The sequence below is a fragment of the Cyprinodon tularosa genome, unplaced genomic scaffold, assembly GCF_016077235.1.
Source record: "Cyprinodon tularosa strain WSP-4 unplaced genomic scaffold, ASM1607723v1 ctg943, whole genome shotgun sequence".
Classification (NCBI taxonomy): Eukaryota; Metazoa; Chordata; class Actinopteri; order Cyprinodontiformes; family Cyprinodontidae; genus Cyprinodon; species Cyprinodon tularosa.
Genome location: NW_024039722.1, coordinates 80548 through 98792, shown reverse-complemented (window position 1 = coordinate 98792; position 18245 = coordinate 80548). Strand labels below are relative to the sequence as shown.

The 18245-nt window shown below is 42.8% G+C and overlaps 1 protein-coding gene across 3 annotated transcripts in view; it reads right to left on the bottom strand.

Annotated features, from left to right (window-relative positions):
* hivep1 (HIVEP zinc finger 1) overlaps positions 1-18245 on the bottom strand; it is a 75552-nt gene that overhangs the window by 7787 nt on the left and 49520 nt on the right. For all 3 annotated transcript variants that reach the window (XM_038275155.1, XM_038275157.1, XM_038275158.1), the window contains exons 3-6: positions 14926-14979; positions 1636-7283; positions 1416-1549; positions 1147-1322 (exon numbers count right to left, since the gene is read on the bottom strand). In XM_038275155.1, coding sequence (XP_038131083.1) covers positions 1147-1322; positions 1416-1549; positions 1636-7283; positions 14926-14979 — 6012 coding nt within the window. The remainder of the gene's footprint in view (positions 1-1146; positions 1323-1415; positions 1550-1635; positions 7284-14925; positions 14980-18245) is intronic.

The following is an 18245-nucleotide window of genomic DNA, read 5'->3' as shown; positions in this document are numbered from 1 at the left end:
ATTTAATAAAAAAAATTGAAACGTATATTTATAAGCCACAGGGGGTTAGAAGCCGCTGCTATCTACTGAACTGTCCCCCACCAAACCTGTAGGGGGAGCTCTACGTATGGCCCCTGCAGTAGGGAAGAAGAATGCTAGCTCCTGTTAGCTTGTTAGCTCGCAGCAGTATGAGCTTCTACTGACAGATGGGGCTTCCTCAGCTCTTTATTTCAGCTCTGCAGTTGTTGAGCTTTAATGCTGCAAATAAATGCCAAAATGTGTGAATTCAGGATATCTGTTCTCCGTCGTGCCTGCTGCTAGCATGTTGTTGTTCTTTTATTCCCAAATATGACTTCCCACCTCTGGCGGGACCAGCAACGGGCCCATCAAGGAAAATGGGGAGATTTTGAATGGCTACTAGTGTGGCTTTGTCTCTCCCCGGGGGCAGAGTAACTATAAGGCAAAACTAGACTGTTGCCTTGGGCCCCAAGTTCATGAGTGCCGAATAAAACTCCTCATGCAGGTCTGGTTAATACAGTTATAACTTATTTTCCCACATTAATTATGTTTTTGATTGAAATTATTTAGCTAAAATGCCCTCAGAAACATGTTTTCAGTCTCCACTTCATTGGATCTTTCCATCTTACCTCACATGTGCAAAACATATATAGGAAAGCAGCAGCAAAACATGTGAAAACAAAAGGAGGCAAAGAGAAGAACCATAGCTGGAAAGAGGAAACATAAGCATTTTGAAGCCTTCGTGAAAATCATTGGTTGTGCTAAAATGTGCTGAACAGAACCCTGGGGGAGGGATGCGCTGAGCCTGGGACCAAGCAAGTCTAGTTCTGATTTTCCTCAGACTTTTCTGACCCTTTTTTGGTCCTGAAATCTCTTAACAGAAGAAAAGAGAGATTTGTAGCTCATGTCCTGGGTATGTCTCATGGGTGGTGGACCTTCTGAATCCATCTGCTCTCCACACATTAAGAATATCCTCCAAACTCTTTAGACTTTGATTTGCAATTTTATAAAGGCAGCTTAAAATCAGATGAAAATCTAATTTTGCTGCTCAAACAATGGATTCAAAAGACAGCCAACCACAGATGTCGGTGTACCATCCCATTACTGTGTGTGCAAACAGCTAAAGGTTAAACCGATATAATGACTTACCTTTCGTCTTAAAGGAGAAGTTGCAGTGGACACAGTGGTACGGCCGAACATCTGAGTGGGTGCGTATGTGTTTGCGCAGCATGCTCGGCTTCTTGCAGCGAATGCCGCACTCCTCGCAAATGTATTTTCCCCGTCCGCGGCCGCGTACGTACACGTACTCCTCATTGGATTTGTACCTGTGGGTTTGCAGGGTCAAGATGAAGCCGACGACGGAAACACAAAAGATCCTCAAAAAGAAAGTAGGTTGGTAACCATAAACTAGGTCTTACCCGCCATCAAATATTTTGATGCGACGTGGCTCTGTTGAAGGAGCTACTTCCTTTTCTGAATCATTACTGGTCTGAGGTTCTGGTTGTAGTTTACCTCTGGTTTCTGCTGATACAGACTTCTGGGTAACTAGAGCCTGTAAAAGGACAAGGAAATTGTATTTAGTAAATAAAAAACATAAAATCTGTCAAATGAATATATGATATTTTTCTGGTGACTCACCTTTGGCATAATGTCCTTGAGTTTGCCTGAGTAGGACAAGGTGTCAGACTTTCCACTTGTCTTTATCGCAGAGGTGTAGTGGATTTTTTTGGAGCTCTGCTTGGAGTCAAACAGAGATATTACCACCTTAGTGGGTAGCCCCAGGGGGTTGGGATTGTTGGGGCTTACACTCCAGGAAGCATATGCTGACGTCTTCTGATTAGCCTGCTGAACGTGAAGAGGCTTCCTCTTCATCAGGTAACACCATGTGAAGGTGGTGGTGGTCTTTAAACTTGGAAATGACAAGCGGTGGGTGTCCTTTGTGTTCACCACAGATACAGATGTGGTCAGTCTCCCTTGACCAGAGTGAAAACTGGCAGTTCGGATCAGGGATTTGGCCGGGGACCACCTGTGCTCATCAATTTTCTCCTGCGGCTTTAGGGCAGAGGTGGTGATGGTGGTGTCCTGACTCCCTGGCGTAGCAGTGAGAACAACCTCCTCCGCATTCACACTTCCCTTGTCTTTGTCAAGCCCAGAACCGTCAGGTGACATAGGTTTCACATCGTCTGTTGCTTCAGTGTCCTTCTCAGAGGTCGTTTTAACATCCGGCACAGGCGGAGCTTCGGTCTCAATTGGGCTGTCTGCTGGTTCTGTTGTGCAAACCTGCCGGACGAGCATTAGTTTCCTTTGTCTCGTAACCTCAGACATCTTTGAGTTCAGGTAACTAAGGGATCTTCCGTCTGTCAGACAGGCGACTCCGTGCTCATCCTTGGCCCGTTTCTGGTGCTTCTCCATGTAGATGTCCAGACTGTTGGCAGGGGACAGCATGCGCTTACTGGAAGCAATTGGTTCCTGCTGGGGGCAAAGTGTCACTGAGGCCAGTTTCTGCATGCAGATTGAAGGAACTTGGTCTGGATCTGGTAGAGGAGTTGTCTTTGCCACCAGCACAACTGGAGGGTTGCCCTCAACACTCTGAGATGATGACATGCTGTTCTTTTTGGACAGGGAGGAAGACGGATTCATCTGCTCATGAGTGATCAGAATCTGCGGCAGTGGGACAGGTCCATGTTGGTTCTGCGTATTAGTCTGCTCCTCATTTGACACAATAGTTTGGGTCTTGACCTCAGAGGCTTGGTGACTGGCAACAAAAACATTCGAGACTGCATCTGAAAATTTGGGAACGCTTAGCATGGGATTAGTTATTGGAATAGTGAAAATTGGCAAAGCAATCTGAGCTCCCTGGGTGCAAGAGAAGGAGAATGTTTGGTTTGTTCTCAGAGAACACTGGAGTTGGTATTTGGGAATAAAACATTTCTTCTCTTCAATGATGGCTGGTTTGTTTTGGACAGTTTCCCGACCCACTGAGATCTGGTGTAAGGGCTGCTGGATCTTCTGGGTAACCTTAACCCTTGACGCTTGGTGCCAAGGATGTGGAAGACCGTGGACTTGTGTTTGCTGAGTCGAACTTCCCAGATTAATGCTTTGCACCATTTGCTCATTCTTTTGCAGTGGCGCATCTGCCGGATGAAGGACAAAAGGCTGAGCTGCAGGGCGTCTGCTGGATATGTGAATCTGCTGGGATTTGTTCTGAGGAAAGGAGCTGACATTTGTGATTGAAGGAACTGCACTTTTCAGCACAGGCAGCTGACTCTCAGGGCCAATCTTTAAAGACATCTGTCGGACCAATGGCCCGCGCCTCCTCTCTATAAGTGGTACCTGAGAGAGTTGTCCAGTCTTTGGTTGACCTACAGGGGACAGCGATCTGCTGGGAGACACGTTTCCACAATCAAAGGATTTGCTACGATAATCACATGAAATCTCAACCGAGGGCTGGGTACAGGTAATCTGCTCAGATGCGGCACGTCTCATCATTCCAGGCACACCAAGGGTGTTGAAGGCTGCTGACAGACTTTGGGTATCCGGGACCTTTCCAGAATTATCAGCTCTGGATGGACTCTCAGATCGAGAAAGCTCGTCTCTGTCAAAAGAGGCAGAGATGCTGGAACAACGAGAGAGACTGCTGTCCCTACTGAGACTGCGTGAGAGTGTGGACTCAAAGCTGGATTCACCCGAAGAGTGATCAATCTGGGCCAACCGGATCCTTTTCTTTTTTGGGGGAAGTTTCTCCGCTGGTAACTTTGACAAACTCTCGCTTCTCTGAGGCCAGTTGAACTGATCTGGAGGCTTGTCTGCGGGCTCAGCAGCCTGCGTCTCGTGCTCCCTGTCCGAATCTTCTGTAACTAAAATCTCAGGAACTTGGATGTTACTTTGTCGAACAAGACGAGACTGATGGACGGGTGTGGAGTTTATACTCGGCCTGCCGTCACCGCTCGGCTCCTTTATCTGGTTCCCAAAACCAGTACTGCTGAATGGCGCCATTTTTTCATGGTAGGTGTTGGCAGAGCCAGCTGTTGTTCCATCTGTTTTAGCTTCATTCAGGGAATCTTTATTTATGGCTATGACTGGAGACACCCTATCGATAGAGTCTGTCTCAAATGAGCTGTGGCTGGTCAGAGAGTTGGTGTGTTTAATCACTGATGTGCCACTTCCCTGCCTCTGTAGCTCTCCTTTCATTGAGCTGCAGTTCTGGTTTTCTCTGATTGGTGATAGTCTAGAATCTGTGTTCATCCCTCGTGCAACAAGCTGGATCTGAGGTAGCTTTGACTGGTTGTTTTTAAGTTGGATGTCAACTATCTGAGTATGGCGAGGGAGCGTTCTGTTTGTAGGATCTATAGGGGATTCAAAACTAACAGAGCATGGTGGAATGGTGTCAGTCGGAGACTGATCGTCTTCATCTCCAACACTTTTCATTATCCTCCTCTTCCTGAAAGATGTCTGATGATCCAGTATCCCTGAGTTGATTGCTGACCTCAGGATGGTTGGGTGCTGTACATTCACGTGAAAAACATCTTGATCGCTCTCTTTAACAGCAACCGGCTTGTTCTTAGGGGCCCGGAGCTCAGAGCAGTAGAACTTTCTATGAGTTTCAAAGTTCTCCAATTTCCGGTACCGATTCCGACAGGTTTCACACTCGTACATTGTGCCTTTGTTCTGCTGTGGCTTCTTGTTTTTGTCCTGACCATGCTCAAATGACTTACTCCTCTGCATCAGGTCAGCAGAGATGCTTGGTCCATGATAGCCTTCATCCATTGAGCGCACAGAAGGGAGGCAATGACCCTCACTTGTTGAAAAGTCTTCCACCGCCACCTGTCTCACCAGGGTGCGGGAATGTATGGCAGGGTTTGGAGTTGGTGGAGCTGATGAGAATACCTCATCATTTAGGGAACCAATTTTATCATCAAATGATTGACAGCCCCTCAGAGGATGGGGGATGGGAGCAACATTTACAGGTAAGGCCGAATGTCCAGGTGTCGTTGGCATTGAGTTGCTCCGTGTTATTGGCAGACAGTCCATTGGAGGGTAGGGAGAAGGAACGGAGAGCAAGAACACTGGCTTTGACTTATCTGTGGGGGTGAATGGGGACTTTGGGATGTCTGAGCTGGAACTCGACCGTCTTCCTATCGGTTTTAAATCAAACTGAAACGAGTCTTTAAAAATGTACGATTTTGGGGAGTCTATGCTTCCTCTCCTGGACAGAGAAGTTCTCCGTGGCTTAACGCTATCCAGCTGTTTGTTGTCCACCACTGCTTCATTGTCAGATATCAGCTTCGAAATGCGTTCTTCCAGCGAGCGTGCGCTCGCTTCCAACAGTGGCCGCATTTGTCTCTCCGTGGGCCGTGATTTTTGCTCGGCTGCAACATGCATTACCGTTGTAGACAAAGAGGGGATGCTTGGAGGGGTGTTCTTGGTAATGTCAGGGTCAACTGGGGGAGTTATTTTTACAAATGGACTTGTGGGGCTCATGGCCTGGTCAGCACTTTCAGAGCGAGAGAAGTAACCAGAATCTGTGCTTCCTAAACTGCGGGGACTGAGTAAACACTTGGGCTGCTGCTGCTGCTGAGAGAAGTCTGTCGCTTGCTGTCGCTGGAGTTGAGCATGCCCAGCCAATAGAGGAGACTTGCACTGCTGGTCTTCATCTTCGCTCACAGTATCAAGTGAGAGATTTGTACCTTCCACCTCCTTCAGGGAGGACAGAAGGCCTGATCGCAAATTTGTGGCCTGAAATTCTCGTTGCCTTTGCACAGCAGCTTGCTCAGGTGCAGCACCAGTAACTCTTGGACTATCTGCCCTCAGAGGCGACACGTTAACTGGATACACAACAACTTTTGGAAGTGCAGCGGTCACTTTCGGTTCATAGGCCTTCTGACTTGGAGAGGATTTTACTAAAAAGTTTGGCTCTGCTGATGTTATGCCTGTACCCTGTAAACTGGTTTCAGAGGAAGCGGCTGTACAGCTTGGTGTAGCGTCTGGGTCCAGATCTGCAGTGCTACCCTCTTCGTCGCTGTCACCGCTCTCCTCTGCCTCTGAGTGTGTACTGGCAGCTTTGTCTGATTCTTGAGACAAAGATCCACCTCCAGATTCAGAGCGTGCCATAAGCCCCAGCTTTATCGCGTGAGCATGGGATTTCTTGTGCTTGTACAAATTACTCTTGGTTTTGAAGGAGAAGCCGCAGGTGACGCAGGGATATGGCCGCTCTCCTGTGTGAGACCTGATGTGTTTGAGCAGGACGCTGGGTTTTGCACATGCCCGGTTGCAGTATTCACACACATACTTTCCAGGCTTTTTAAGTTTTTGGTCCTTGGCAACTTGCTCAGCACCAAAGTTCATGACTGTGGTCATTTGCATCTGGTTTCCAGCTGGTGTTACTGGAACCTGAACAGTGCAGGGAACATTAGCAGGAACAGACTGGCATGTTTGTGCTACTGGGGGTTGGCTTTGGGGCAGAGCATTGGTGCCCATTGGAGCTGGTGGTCCACTGCTAAAGTTCATGTGCAAGCCGGACATTTCTGAACTTGAAACAACCGGGACAAACTGTGGGGCAGCAAGAGGAGCGGCGCCCTGCTGGGATGTCTGTAGATTTCCATGAGGAGCTGCTGCTATGCCAATTACATTCCCTTGTTTGTCGATGTAATAGGTCTGCATTTGGGGTGGCTGGGTCTGGAGACCTATGTTGACTGCAGGGAGGGGCGTTACTTCCCTTCTGAGCTGAGGATGAAGAGCAGCAGGTGGTTTGTTGATGGCATTGGCCTGTGAAGGACTTTTCCTCTCTGTCAGCTTGCTGAAGTCCGGTTCCATGGCCTTCAGCAGGGCGTCCAGAGGATCACTGCTGCGGTAAGACTCTCCCACGAAGCTGTGCTCTGGGCTCTTGCTGTCTTTGGCAAGAAGCTCTTCAGCGTTAACCTGGGAGGTCTCCTTACTGGCCGAGGGATCACGCGACGGTGGCCTAGAAGATGTTCCCTCTTGGTTTACCTTCTCAGCATCAGAAAAACGTGACCCCTCCTCGAGGGATGCTGCAGTTTGTAGGACATCTTCTGGATCTTCTTTTATGGGCTGAGATGTGGAAGAATCGTCGTTGGGTCGGTTAGGTAGGGACGGCGGTGTTGTTTTTCTAGGTGAAGAGTCGCTGACTGCAGCTGCACATATTTTTGACTTCAGGGGCTTCTTCACTGGAGATTTGGGATTTTTTTTCAGCTGATTCTCCGCAATAACTTTTTTCCTCTTCAGACCCTTTATGCTGTCCGCAGCCCCCCGAGAGTTCTCAGCTATGCCTGTGGAGACAGACAGAAAATGCATCATCTGTACAGAAGAACAGCTTTGTTACTTCTAAGAGCAAAAAAAAAAAAACATCCTTTATGAGCTGAAAGTAAATCCCCACAGGATTCAGCTTTTTTTATAATTAGAAATTAATATATTCTAACATTGAAATTCTTTCCTTAGCCCCAAGTGAACCATTAATAAAGCCAAATTGGGGGAGTGCTGGCCTTGTGGTTAGAGCTGAGAAGGATGAAAGTGTCCGATTTGATCCCCACAGCCACTCCCCAGGCGCCGCACAGTGGCAGCCCACTGCTCCCCATGGAGATGGGTTAAATACAGAGATAAATGTCTCAAATGTGAGATCAATAAAGTTTATTATAATTATTATAAAATAGGATTATATTGAAAGTGAGGAGAAATAATAGTATTTTTCATTACAACAAATAAAAATAGGGACAGATAGTGTGTATCCTATTGTAAAATGGTTAAGGTAAAAGAAAAATATAGAGTTTAGCATTTTGTTTTTTTCAGCCTCATCCTTTGGTCTCCCAAAAAAAATCTCCAATAAAATCTCTAAAATTTTCCAACATTACTATCGAGCAGCGTTTAAACTCGCACACTGAGCCAAATATACAGGAAAGTTTGTTCCATTATTGTTTTTTAGAAAAAAAAAAGGTTTTGAAAAAAAAAAAGTAAAGTAAATCCAGAAATTACACTTTGAAAAACTTCTAATTCAAAAAAAAAAATTGTAAGTAGTTTTGCGGTTTTCAAATTAAATTCAAATATTTCTTTTTCATATTTCAGTTAAAAAAAAACTTTTTACAGACATCATATTTAAATTATTTTTTTTTTCAAATTTCTGTTTTAAATTCTCTTCAGTTCAACGCGAACACAAACTCACGCTTGACCAATAAAAATGTCTCTTTGCTTTTCATTCTAGAGGACAGCCGCCCCCCCGAAGTAAAGAGGATTTCATCTACCGTATAAAATGCAATTTGAAAACAATGAGATTCTTAGAACCCAATCTGACAAAGACAAATTTAATTAAAAAAGAATTATGAAGTCTGTAAAATATGAAGCAAGAATTAATTTGAAATAAGAAATTCTTAGAAAACCTGTACACCCAATGAGAAGCTGGGAAGCCTTTAAAAGGGGGGAGAAAAATGGAAACCAACAAACTGGGATCAACTCCCAGAACCAACGAGAAAATAAGTCTGCAGTTGGTCCAGAAGTTCATAAACAGCCGGTCACTGAGAATCGAGAGTAAGGAAGAACATCTTTTAAATGTTGTATGTGTCCGATTTGTCCCAACAGCGTCTTTATGCAACTCAGATGTACAGTAGAAGCCATTTAAAATAGCCCTTCCCAGTCAAACGCCAGCAGAATGGCTGCCCACTTCCCTGAAAGCCCACTTCCTAGTCCATGTTACTTCAAGGCTGAACTATTGTAATTCTTTACTACCAGGAAGTCCACAAACTGTAGTTAAAAGTATTCAGCTGATCCAAAATGCTGCAGCCAGAGTTCTGATGAAAATGAAAAAGAGAGATCATATCTCTCCTATCCTAGCTTCTCTTCATTGGCTTCCTGTTAAATCCAGAATAGAATTTAAAATCCTCCTTCTCACATATAAAGCCTTAAATGGCCAAGCTCCATCTGATATCAGAGATCTGATTGTTCCTTATGTTCCTAACAGAGCACTTCGCTCTCAATCTGCAAGTTTACTAGTGGTTCCTAGAATTTCTAAAAGTAGAATGGGAGGCAGATCTTTTAGTTCTCAGGCTCCTCTCCTGTGGAACCAACTACCAGTTTTAGTCCGTGAGGCAGAGTTAGAGTGGCTCAGGTTATCCTGAGCCATCTCTATAGTTCTGCTGCTATAGGCTTAGACTGCTGGAGGACATAGGGAACTATGTTCCCTTTTTTCATTCTGTAAAAGTTTAGAAAAAACGATCCACTGGACTTGGTTTTCAAGGTTTGAAGACGTTTCTCCACCTCTCCAGGAAGCTTTCTCAATTCAAATTTCCGGGTCAGCAGTGAGTCAAGGCTTTATATGGACAAGGCCTTGTAGTGCTTGGAAACATGCAAATTGAACCGATGAATGTGTCGTTTGGTTCCATTGTTGGCCTGTAATACCTGAAACCTGTCTATGATTTTTGGTCGTTAACGGAGGGATTGTTCACCTTGCTGAAGAGATTTGGTACTTTGTTCCTGTGTGATGGGGTGGGGGTGTGATGACACCTGGAAGGGATCAACTCTATAACTGGATTGTAGGTTTTAGGAAGCTGGAATCTGAGTCCACCACCTCTGCTTAAAGTTGGTATTTCTCTCTTAAGATAGATGGCTTCCTTTTTTCATCATTCTATCTCTATTCCCCCACTCTGCAGAATCTGAAATATCAGCTGTGCTGCTGCCATCAACACCTTTGTTTCTAGATGCTGGAGCTCGGCCTGTTTTCCAGTGTAGTCCTGTTTCTCTGACTGTGACTAACTGGATGTGCTCTCTTTTATCCTCTGACATTGGAGTTGGCTCAGGGTTCGTCCGCCTGGCTGTGTGTTTCCTGGATACCTTTTACAGTTCTTATCTATGCTTCTTTTTCTATGTCTGCTTCTGTCTCCTTGAACCCCAGTGGGCCTCAGCAGATGGCCGCTCACACTGAGCCTGGTTCTGCTGGAGGTTTCTTCCTGTTCAAAGGGAGTTTTTCCTCTCCACTGTCGCTACAAGCATGCTTAGTGTGAGGGATTGCTGAAGAGTCAATGAGTCGATGCAATCAGCTGGTTTTCCTTAGATAGAAAACTTTGAATCAATCTGACTGGATGATCTGGTGAACTGGAAAGTGACCTGAGATGACATGATGTGAATTGGAGCTATAGAAATAAACTGAATTGAAACTTTCAGCTGAATCCCCTCCAACTTCCAGCCACTGGAGTGACCCCCCCCTCTTGCATGCTTTACTCTGACTCCACTCTTTCACTGAATTTCAGGTTCTGACCAGGAGATGATGCTTCTCTTTAAATCGTAATGTTCACAAATCATGACAGAAATATTGTAGGGGACCAGCGAAGGACCAGACCCCATAAAGGAAACTAAGAACACTTTGAATGGCTCCTACTGTACTAAAGGATCTACTGGTGGTTCGAACAGAAAGAAAACAAAGCAGGACATGTTATGTAACGCCGGTCGTGCTCCGTCACAGTTTCCTGGCCTCTGATGGTTTTACCCATGATGAGATCAGGGTTCCTTTAAGTTTCCCTGGCATAATTAGATTAAGGAACGCCCGCTCTTCCTCCAAGCTAATCCCTTCATTACGCACACAGGCTGCACAGGAACCCGCCCACCAGGGCCAAAGCTCCAGATTAACGCCGTCTGTGATCGAACACAACCCAGCAGGGACATCGGGTCGGTACCGGAATAACTGAGAGCATCTCATGGCCTTCATCTGCCTGCAGAGCGAGCGTTTGGACGGCGGGAAGAGGAGAGAATGTGATCCGTAAAACATATTTAAAAAAAAATGCAATTAGAAAAATGTAATTAAAAAAGAGAAATATAATATTGTAGAAAAGAATAAAAAAAATATTACTTTTGCCAAAAAAAAATAAAAATAATACGCAAAAAAATAAAACTTGAGAAAAGAACAAAGATTCTCTGAAAACCTTTTTAATTCAAAGTTTAATTTCTGGATTGTATTTCTTTGAATTTTCTAATAAATTCTTTTCTGTGGAACAATAGTGGAACAAAATTTACTCCATACAGCTGAAGTAAAACCTAAAGTCTAATTTAATCTCATAGAAGTCATTTTTGAGATAACAGCCACATTTAAAAAAAACAGTGGCTGATTTGTTTTAACCTGATTTAAAAAAATTTAAACCTAAAGAAAAATAATACATATCATTCTGTTTAATAAAAACAGCAGCGCTCTTTTTTCTAACTCATTTACTGTAAAAACTAAACTACTTTACTGTAATGTTAGTCAGAAAATACTAACTTTCAACAATAAATTAAACAAAAACTATTAAAAAAAAAAATTAAAAACACCCTAAAAATCAACATTTCAAGCCAATAGTGTTATTGGAATCCAGGTCAAGACCTTATTATGTTTGTAACATTTAAAAAATATGGATATTTTGATAGAAAAAATTAATGTCAGTCTAATAAAAGAAACGCCAACTTGCCCGAATATATTAAGAAAAATAACAGAAGTGCTTCTATAAGAAATTCATGGGGGAAAAAAAGAGTTTGACTTATTGTCAAACTCTTTTTTATTATTGTATTTTCAATTAGCTTTTTACCTTTTTCCTTGACTTAACTTTATTTTTTTCAACTTAAATTCCAGTAGGTAATAAAGGCCTCATCTAAATGGTCAAATGCCAAAATAAGATCTACAGACATGTAGCAGCATTTTTGCCCTATAAAGGCCAAAAGAAAAAAGTATATATTTTTTTACCTTCTTCCAGAATAACACGTTCATTCAGTCATATATCTGTCTAACATATATTCTATTTTTTTTAAATAAAAATAATGAATAAAGACATATCTAACTGCTACACCCGGCTACACTGCTTCGCTTCTTCTTCTTCTTGTTTACTACTGGTGGTTGGCTTTGGTCGCAGTACCGCCACCTTCTGCTCTGGAGTGTAAACGCTTCGCCTATGAGAAAAAGGAGCAGCGCATGAACCGAACGCAACACACGCGAACCGAACCGAGACAGTCGAACCGAACGGTTCGGACGGTTTTCATAAACCGTTCCATCCCTATTATAAACACGTTTAAGCCAGAATGATTTGACATTTAAAGATGATTTCGCTACGACTTTAGAGAAGGTATTTAGAGAAACAAATATTCTGCCCGTTTTTTCGATAATAACATTGTCCACACAACATTGTTTTCTCAAGTCGCATAAAAACGCTGTCGAGCGCCATAATAGCTATGCCAAACCTATAGGTGGCACTGTAGGGAGAGGAATAAAGCCAATCACTGACTAACATGAGCGTCTTTCGGTCCTTTTCTAAACAGCAAACATGGCGCCAGGTTGGTTTGTATGGACAGACAGCGAAGTAGAGCTTCGTGTAGCGTTAGACTACAAGGCAACTAAAGCCCGAGACAATGTCCACTGGGAATCTTTCCAGTCCAAATATGTTGACATCTTTATCCGATTCTTACACTGCAAAAAATTGAAATCTAAATAGGTAATTTGTTCCTAAACTAAGTACATTTGTTCTTGAATTGAGGAGGTAAGTGAGACACTTTGCCAATGGAACAAGACAATTTACATTTAAAATAAGAAAAAGCAATTGCATTGTCTTATTTCAAGTGCATTTTATCTAATTATCTTATTTTAAGAGTAAAAATACTCATTCCAATGGCAAATCATCCCATTTACCTGCTAAAATTAAGGTAAAATACACTTCATTTAAGGAATTTTTACTTATTTCTAGATTGTTTTTGCAGTGTAACCCAAAGAAACTGTAAACATCAGGCGCTCACGTGACGTTAAGGATTTTCTGGCACATAACGTGACGTTTAAGAAGCGTTTAAGAAGCTAACGCGCCGTTTATCCCTGTTGCTGCACATAACCGGCGTTATCAGAAATCTCCACTTTGGACGGAGGTTTTAGAAATAATAGTTTTCTGTGATAAAAACGTGGATTTCATGTAAACAAACTGCAGGGAAATATCTGCTTTTTCCCTTCGTGTAAACGGGTCACCAGTGTTGGGCAAGCTACTTGTCCAGTGTAGTGAGCTAAGCTATCAGCTACTCAACAATAAATTAAGCTTCACTACACAAAAGCTACCACCTAAAGAATTATAGCAAGCTAAGTTACACTAATGTGTTAAAAGTAGCTTAACTACATCAGAAGCTACTTAACGTTGTACCAACCTAATGTCAATTCAAAATGAGTCTGACACACTAGTTAAAATATTTATTAAAGATCAGCCAATGGCATAACACAGTGTAAACATTGCTTTATGATCAGCATATTAAAATAAAAACTAAAGTAATTACTAGTAGACAAACTAGTAAACAATCTGCTGTTATTAGAACCAAATTAAAGGTACTGTGTAGTGTTCTACACATGGAGACATGGCTATGAGTTTGCATTCAATGGACATCTCTAGGGAAAACAAAACCCTACAAAAGACCTCAATTAAAGAGTTGATTCAAGTAACAAACAAAACTGTTTACAAAAGAAGGTGAAAAAATAAAGAAGCTATTTAAGAGATACATATATATATGTCTCACCATTTAATTTAATTTCTACCTACATATTTATTCATTGTATTTTTGGAGGCAATTAATTGAATGCTTATTTATTTATTTATTGAGCATTTATTTATTTATGTATTTATTTTATATACGGTAGAGCTGTTCCTCCATAAATAAAAACATATTGTCTGTGCAAAGCCTAAAAACAGATTTATGTAAACATCCTGTCAGGTAAACTAGGCCATGAAAACACAATATGGAAGTTTCACTACTGCTCTCTAATTAGAGTATCTTAGTGGCACATATGGGAGAATTATCCTGCCATAATGCAAGAGCACATCATTTCAATTAGAGAAAAGAATTTCATGTTCTTGCTCTCAAAACTTATAATGCTCACACTCAAAACATGCGCTCTCTCTCAAATATTTTCTCTTCTCTCTTTGTTTCTTCTCTCAGATTTACTGCTTCTTGCACAGATATTTTCTCCTCTCGCTTGCCTCCTTCTCTTCGCGCACAAACCGCGCTCTGTTACGCTCGCAAACCCCTAGGCTCTGCTTGCGGATTTGTTTTGCTCTCTCAGACTGCAGTTGGATCGTTGCCTAGCAACCTTTCCAGCCAATAGAACGACAGGCTCGGAAAGGGTGCGCTTGTTTAACTCTACTGAGTGTGCCTCTGCTACTACGCCACTTATAAGAGCGTCAGCTGAAACTGCTATTTACAATAGCTTGTGGCTGATTGTTGTTTCAAAATAGAAAACCTGGTTTCATTTCTAAGTTTTGCCCTGGATTTTGTAGCGTTTGTGGACGCTACGTCGCTACTTGATCAAAACAATAACGTCGCTACAGGAAAGTTACTTGATAAATAAAGCAGCGACGCTACGGTCAAGCTACTGGAAAATGTAGTTAAACTAATAGCTTCGCTACATGTAGCGCCGCTACTGCCCATCACTGCGGGTCACAGACAGACAGGTATGGGGCAGTTTAACAAAAGAGGCAAAAGACTCCTTTTCCAAAGGGGGGGACCCGTTCCTCTGGTTTAATTTGCATGTTTTCTAAACAAAAACCAGGCTTTGTTGGGCTGCTGTATAAAACCTGGAACTCAACGCTATTTCTGACATTTTGAATTGAAAAATCTTCCTGGAAGGAAGAGAAACGTCCGTAAACTTGGAAACTAATTCCAGTGGATTGATTTAATGACTCTGACCTGGATGACTGAGAATCTTCACCATAATATTGCACATATTACACCCACAGAAATGCTCCGTTCTGACTGAAGCGACTCTAAACCTGACAGAAACCAGCTGGGAGCACTGGGAATCAACAGGAGTAACCAAACTGGGACCAGTTACTGCAGCGCAGCAGAGCCTGAAAAAAACGCTAAACCTTCTCAGCTTCACATCCTGCATATAAACCTCATCTCTCACAGAAGAAGCAGAGTTAGTGGTTGAAGCAGTCTTACCTTCCTGCGAAGCTTTGGGCTCCTTCAGCTCCTTCTGCGCCTCTTCGATTTTATCTGCAACAGAGAAGCAGAGAGACGTTTATGAGCTGGAGGATGGAGCGGCGCGGTGCGCTGCGGAGACGATGCTGATGAGGAAGCTTCCCACGGCTGCAGCACCACGGAGCTCCTCAAATGAAAAACAGACATTCCTGCAGAACTGCTAATCAGAACCAGGCTTCAGCGTGCAGCAGGTGAGGAGCTGCTTTCTGACTGATGCTGGAAACTTAAACTTGAGGTCGGTGTAAATTTTACGCCACAGAGCCGACCTCTGGCAGCTCCTGCCTAGAAAGACCTTCCTGTTCATCCGAACTGCTGCAGGATTCCTGCTCCTGTTCAAAAATTCTGATCCATTTCTTCTCTATTTAGTTTGTGAGGATGTTCTGATCTGGTTTGCTCTAAATTTCAGGGGCAGATTAAGGAAATTTGGGGCCCTAGGCAAAGACAGGCAGGGGGCCCTCTGAATGGAGAAGACAACACATAAAACAGATAGAGAAATGTTAATAGAATAGACATCCATTATCTGTTCTAGGTTGTGTCCCTCTCTTCTTGTCCCTTTTCTTCTTGTTTTCCTCTCTATGTTTTGTACTCAGCTGACTTTTCATGCTGTCTCTAAAGGAATGAAAGATTTTTTCCAAGCACTAAGCTCACTTAGCTGATTGCTCCTTCCTGTGTTTCCAAAAAGGCCAAAGTAAATAACCCAGTCCTTCTTTTCACTGTAGACAAGCCATGATCTGCTTCTCTGTTCTCCATTTTTCATTTGGATGAAATAATAGCTGCATGAATCATGACAGCAGACAAGATAGAGGAGAGCAGGAGGCGGGGTTACCAATCTACTCGCTCTGGAGAGCAGAGTTCGCTGCTTTTAGATGTTGTCTCCAAAGTCTCCAGTAGCAGAAAAAAGTCTCTAGATTTGGCGCTAGGAGCTTTTCAGAAATCAAAGTGCTAGAGGGGTCTGAAAAGTGGCTAAATATAGCGACTAAAGCGCTAAGTTGGCAACACTGCTCTTTGCATGGTTTGTTTTCAAATGGGGGGGGGGCTGAGACGCACTTAATATCATCAGCGTTCTGATGGGATTTTAAGGAAAGTCTTTTTATCAAAAACATAATTAATGTGCACAAATAAGGAATAGTTGTATTAAACATACATATAAACAGAGTTTTATGGGGCCCCCAGGAACTTGGGGCCCTGGGTGACTGCCTAGTATTGCCTAATGGTAAATCCCCCCCAGAATTGTTAAAGTGATGGAACACACACACATATCAAACTGCTTTTTTATTTGCAATGACTAAACTAGAGAATCATTTTGGACTAAAGGAAGAGCCTTTAAAAGTTTGCACACCCCTCCAGTTCAGTTACAGCCAGAAAGCAGCAATCAGGGCCAGAAAATCAAAGGTTTGGGTCGGTCCTGGGTCGCTGCTGGGTCAGCTGCTGGGTCAGCTGCTGGGTCAGCTGCTGGGTCAGCTGGTTAAACAACCTGTTTCTCTGGGTTCAGACTTCTGGTGGAAAAATGCGGACACATTTTCATGACACTTTTCAGACCGGATTGTTCCAATCAGGAGATCCCAGAGAGGCCGACCAAAGCAGCAAACATTAAAGAGAAAAGGTCGGAAAATGTCTGCTGTGTGGAAAACACACATCCTCTGCTCCTCTGCAGCGTTTCTGCCTCAATCAGCTAAAAAAAAATAAAAGATGGCCGTCACACAGTCATCAGCAGGAGGAAAGAACGAGGATGTTCCTCCTGGGTTTTCGTGCTCTGTGCCAGGAAACTCTGGAGCGGAGGAGGTCAGTGGATTATGTCATCCTGTGTGTGTGTGTGTGTGTGTGTGTTACTACAGGCACACCCTCCTCCATCTTTTTCTCCACCATTCGCCAGCAATTACATAACAGCGTCCCCACCCCTCCGCTGCAAAACAAAGGCTTCCTGCCAGCAGGAAAAACAGCGAGTGAGCGTTTGTTTACGTGACCGGCTGAGGCGACGGGAATCTCTGCTGTTTACATACAAGCAGCCGGGGCTTCGACACGTCTGCACTTCCTACCCAGATGGCAGGAGGGATTTCTAGCCCAGACTCCCATTAGTGGGAGATCTGGGAGGACGAGGCTGAGACTGACAGGTCTGCAGGAGAACATCAGCCAGCAGATGGGTGGAGGCAGCTGCTCCACTCCTTTAACCAGAGAACAAACAATCCTCCGAAAGCAAAGTCATACGAACCGCAAAAACATGACAGAAAAGTTCTGAAACTAAAACAACAGGATTGAGAAAGGAAGCCATCTATGTTAAAGTCGAAGGAAATCATATTTAAATGTCAAATCATTCTGCCTTAAACATAAATGTTCTCTTTATCAGACAATATTGTCCCAAAAGTTAGAAAATTTCTTAAAATCTGTGTTTTTTCTCGTTATCTTCTGCAGGCCAGTTAGTTCTACGTCAGCCTGAACACCTGAAATCGGCCAATCATATATCAACGGTCATCTGTCAATCAAATATTTTCGGTCATAGCATCTTGATTCATATGTCGCAGCTAATATACGCAACGGTTGAAACCAGAAATGAGAATAATTTCCTTCAACGGGGATTGCTTATACGGCTTAAAAATATATTCTCTGATTCCTTTCCAACTGAATCCAATTAATCGATCACAATGACAGACATTACTTTAAAAAAACAGCTTTATTTCAATCCTCTCTCTCTCAGGTGACCCTAATTGAAAGGGCAACAAAATCCAAGCATGTAAACAATGAAAATATTACAAATCAAAAGTCTGCAGCTAGACACTCAGCTACACTGCAAAAAATCTGAATCTAGATAAGTCATTTTTTCTTTAAAAAAGTGCATTTGTTCTTGGATTGAGGAGATAAAAGAGACATTTTGCCAATGGAACAAGACAATTTACACTTAAAATAAGAAAAAACAATTGCATTGTCTTATTTCAAGTGCATATTATCTAACTATCTTATTTTAAGAGTAAAAATACTCATTCCATTGGCAAACTATCTCATTTACCTACTCAAATTAAGGGTGAATAAACTCAATTTAAGAAATTTTTTAGGGATGCACGATATAATCGGCCCCCTATCGGTATCGGCCTTAAAACTGAATATCGGACATCGGCCACCCCACCGATATTTAACCCGATATTTGATCAGCTTCTGAGTTTCTAAAGTTTAAAAAAAAAAAAAAATACTACTTCATCCTCAAAAACTTCTTTTTTACAGACTTAAAAACTTCTAAAGACGAGGGAAAAAATATTGATCCATTAAAATATCCCAATATCTTCATATGC